The 1,634-nt window shown below is 46.7% G+C and overlaps 1 protein-coding gene across 1 annotated transcript in view; it reads right to left on the minus strand.

Moving 5' to 3' along the window:
- Window positions 1-554, minus strand: part of T265_03275 (hypothetical protein) — a gene marked incomplete at both ends in the record, with an annotated part of 49,794 nt that extends 49,240 nt beyond the window's left edge. The window contains 2 exons of the mRNA XM_009167708.1: window positions 279-399; window positions 480-554. Of these exons, the coding sequence (XP_009165972.1) occupies window positions 279-399; window positions 480-554 (196 nt within the window). The remainder of the gene's footprint in view (window positions 1-278; window positions 400-479) is intronic.
- Between the last annotated feature and the right edge of the window lie 1,080 nt (window positions 555-1,634).

A 1,634-nucleotide genomic window follows, 5' to 3' on the forward strand; every position in this document is an offset into this window, starting at 1 on the left:
AATGCACATCGTCGTTCGAGAAGAGTAGATCAAATCTGACATCATGTAACAACCGAGTGTGTGGAGCAGGAAGACATGTAAGACTCGATCAAATGCGTTTGGGAAGTCGGAATTACGGCGTGCGAAATGATCCATTGTCTTTGGCTAGTTTCAACCTGTGGAAAATTGGAGCATGTTCATCACACATCCAAGGGTCTGTAGAAATCCGTTTGTCTGTAGATGTCAAGTTGTTCGAACGGGGTGACATAATTGATCCGTTGCAGAATGCATTAACTTACATTGCACAGCAAGCTGGGGAGGCCTGTAGGGCTGTAGCTGCAAGGCGATGGTCTCGGTTTTGTAGATTGGCGTAGTAATCACTTTAATCTTAGCAGAGGGAAGGGAGCCTTCGTCAAGCGACTGAAAAAACACCAGGTAGGAATAACCTGCTACTGTGGTAAACATTTCAGGATGCATGGATGGACCCTGTCGCGCCTTACGAGCATAATGGGTTGACCTTGTGAAAGAGTTAACGAGCGTCTTCCACCGTTAGGACCATGTCGCTCAGGGGCCATTCCTGGTCACGCCTTGGCAAGAGCGGATGTGACAAGAAGACTAGGGCTGGATAGAGACCTTCATAATGTTCTGTGGGGACTTCGGATACCACCGTTAGGCCACTGGTTGCTTTCCCGTTATCTTGCCTTAATGAGAAAAGGATGCCTTGTTTCGGTGGAGGTGTATCATATATTCTATCAACACATTTCTCTTTCTGGGAACGAGTTCCATAATATTGGCTTGTCTGTAGGTTCCGTGGAGGATTGCCGATTTACAGCGATTCCGTATTTCACAGAATGTCACCTCATCTTCTTTATCTCCCGTAGTAAACTTTTGGAAAAAAGTGAGACAACTTTTTCCAAATATCACCTTTAGAATCCCTTTAGGTGTCATGTGGCTTGGTTGACCACGGGTTGGGTTTTCAGCTCCATGAACTTTTTGGACAATGGTTTTATAAAAGTCCTTCACTGATGCTGGTCTCATTTACACTCATTAAAGAAGGATGTGCATGCCTAGAAATTTTGCACTGCAAAGTTTTTCAACGCAGATTCCAAATTCATGATTGTTGAAATACTTCGGTCCGCGACGGCGTAGAAAGGAGACTTGATCTGACGCGTCTGTAGTTCGTCCCGGTCGCCTTTGGAACATGGCCACCAGCAGGAAATGAATGAAATAGTAGCTGAAGTTTTGTATTACCAATCGGACCTGTTGAGCCGGACACGTGGAGCAATGGTGGACTATCCCGACAGGAACAAAATAGGACCGGCGCAGCGAAAATGGGATGCACAGCGCATCAAAATAAGATTCAAGAGTGGTGCCAGAGAGAAAATGTGGACGGGCAGGGCAGCACATAACTATAAATCGGTCACGCTCTTGACGGAGTGGAGCCCAGAGGTACTTTAGGCGTTGCGTATGCGTGAGAATTGGCTACACCAGAACATCTCTGCCTCTGGTGGTCGGGGGTTTTGCAGTAGTTGAATGGGATCTGCTGTCTCGAGTAGCTGCAAGTCGCAACTGCTTGCTTCCAAGAGCGCAAAGAGGTGAGACTATAGCCGGTTTGATCATAAGCTTGAGGTCATGTAGACTGGCTGGTATTAAGC

This window comes from Opisthorchis viverrini (assembly GCF_000715545.1).
Source record: "Opisthorchis viverrini unplaced genomic scaffold opera_v5_45, whole genome shotgun sequence".
Classification (NCBI taxonomy): Eukaryota; Metazoa; Platyhelminthes; class Trematoda; order Opisthorchiida; family Opisthorchiidae; genus Opisthorchis; species Opisthorchis viverrini.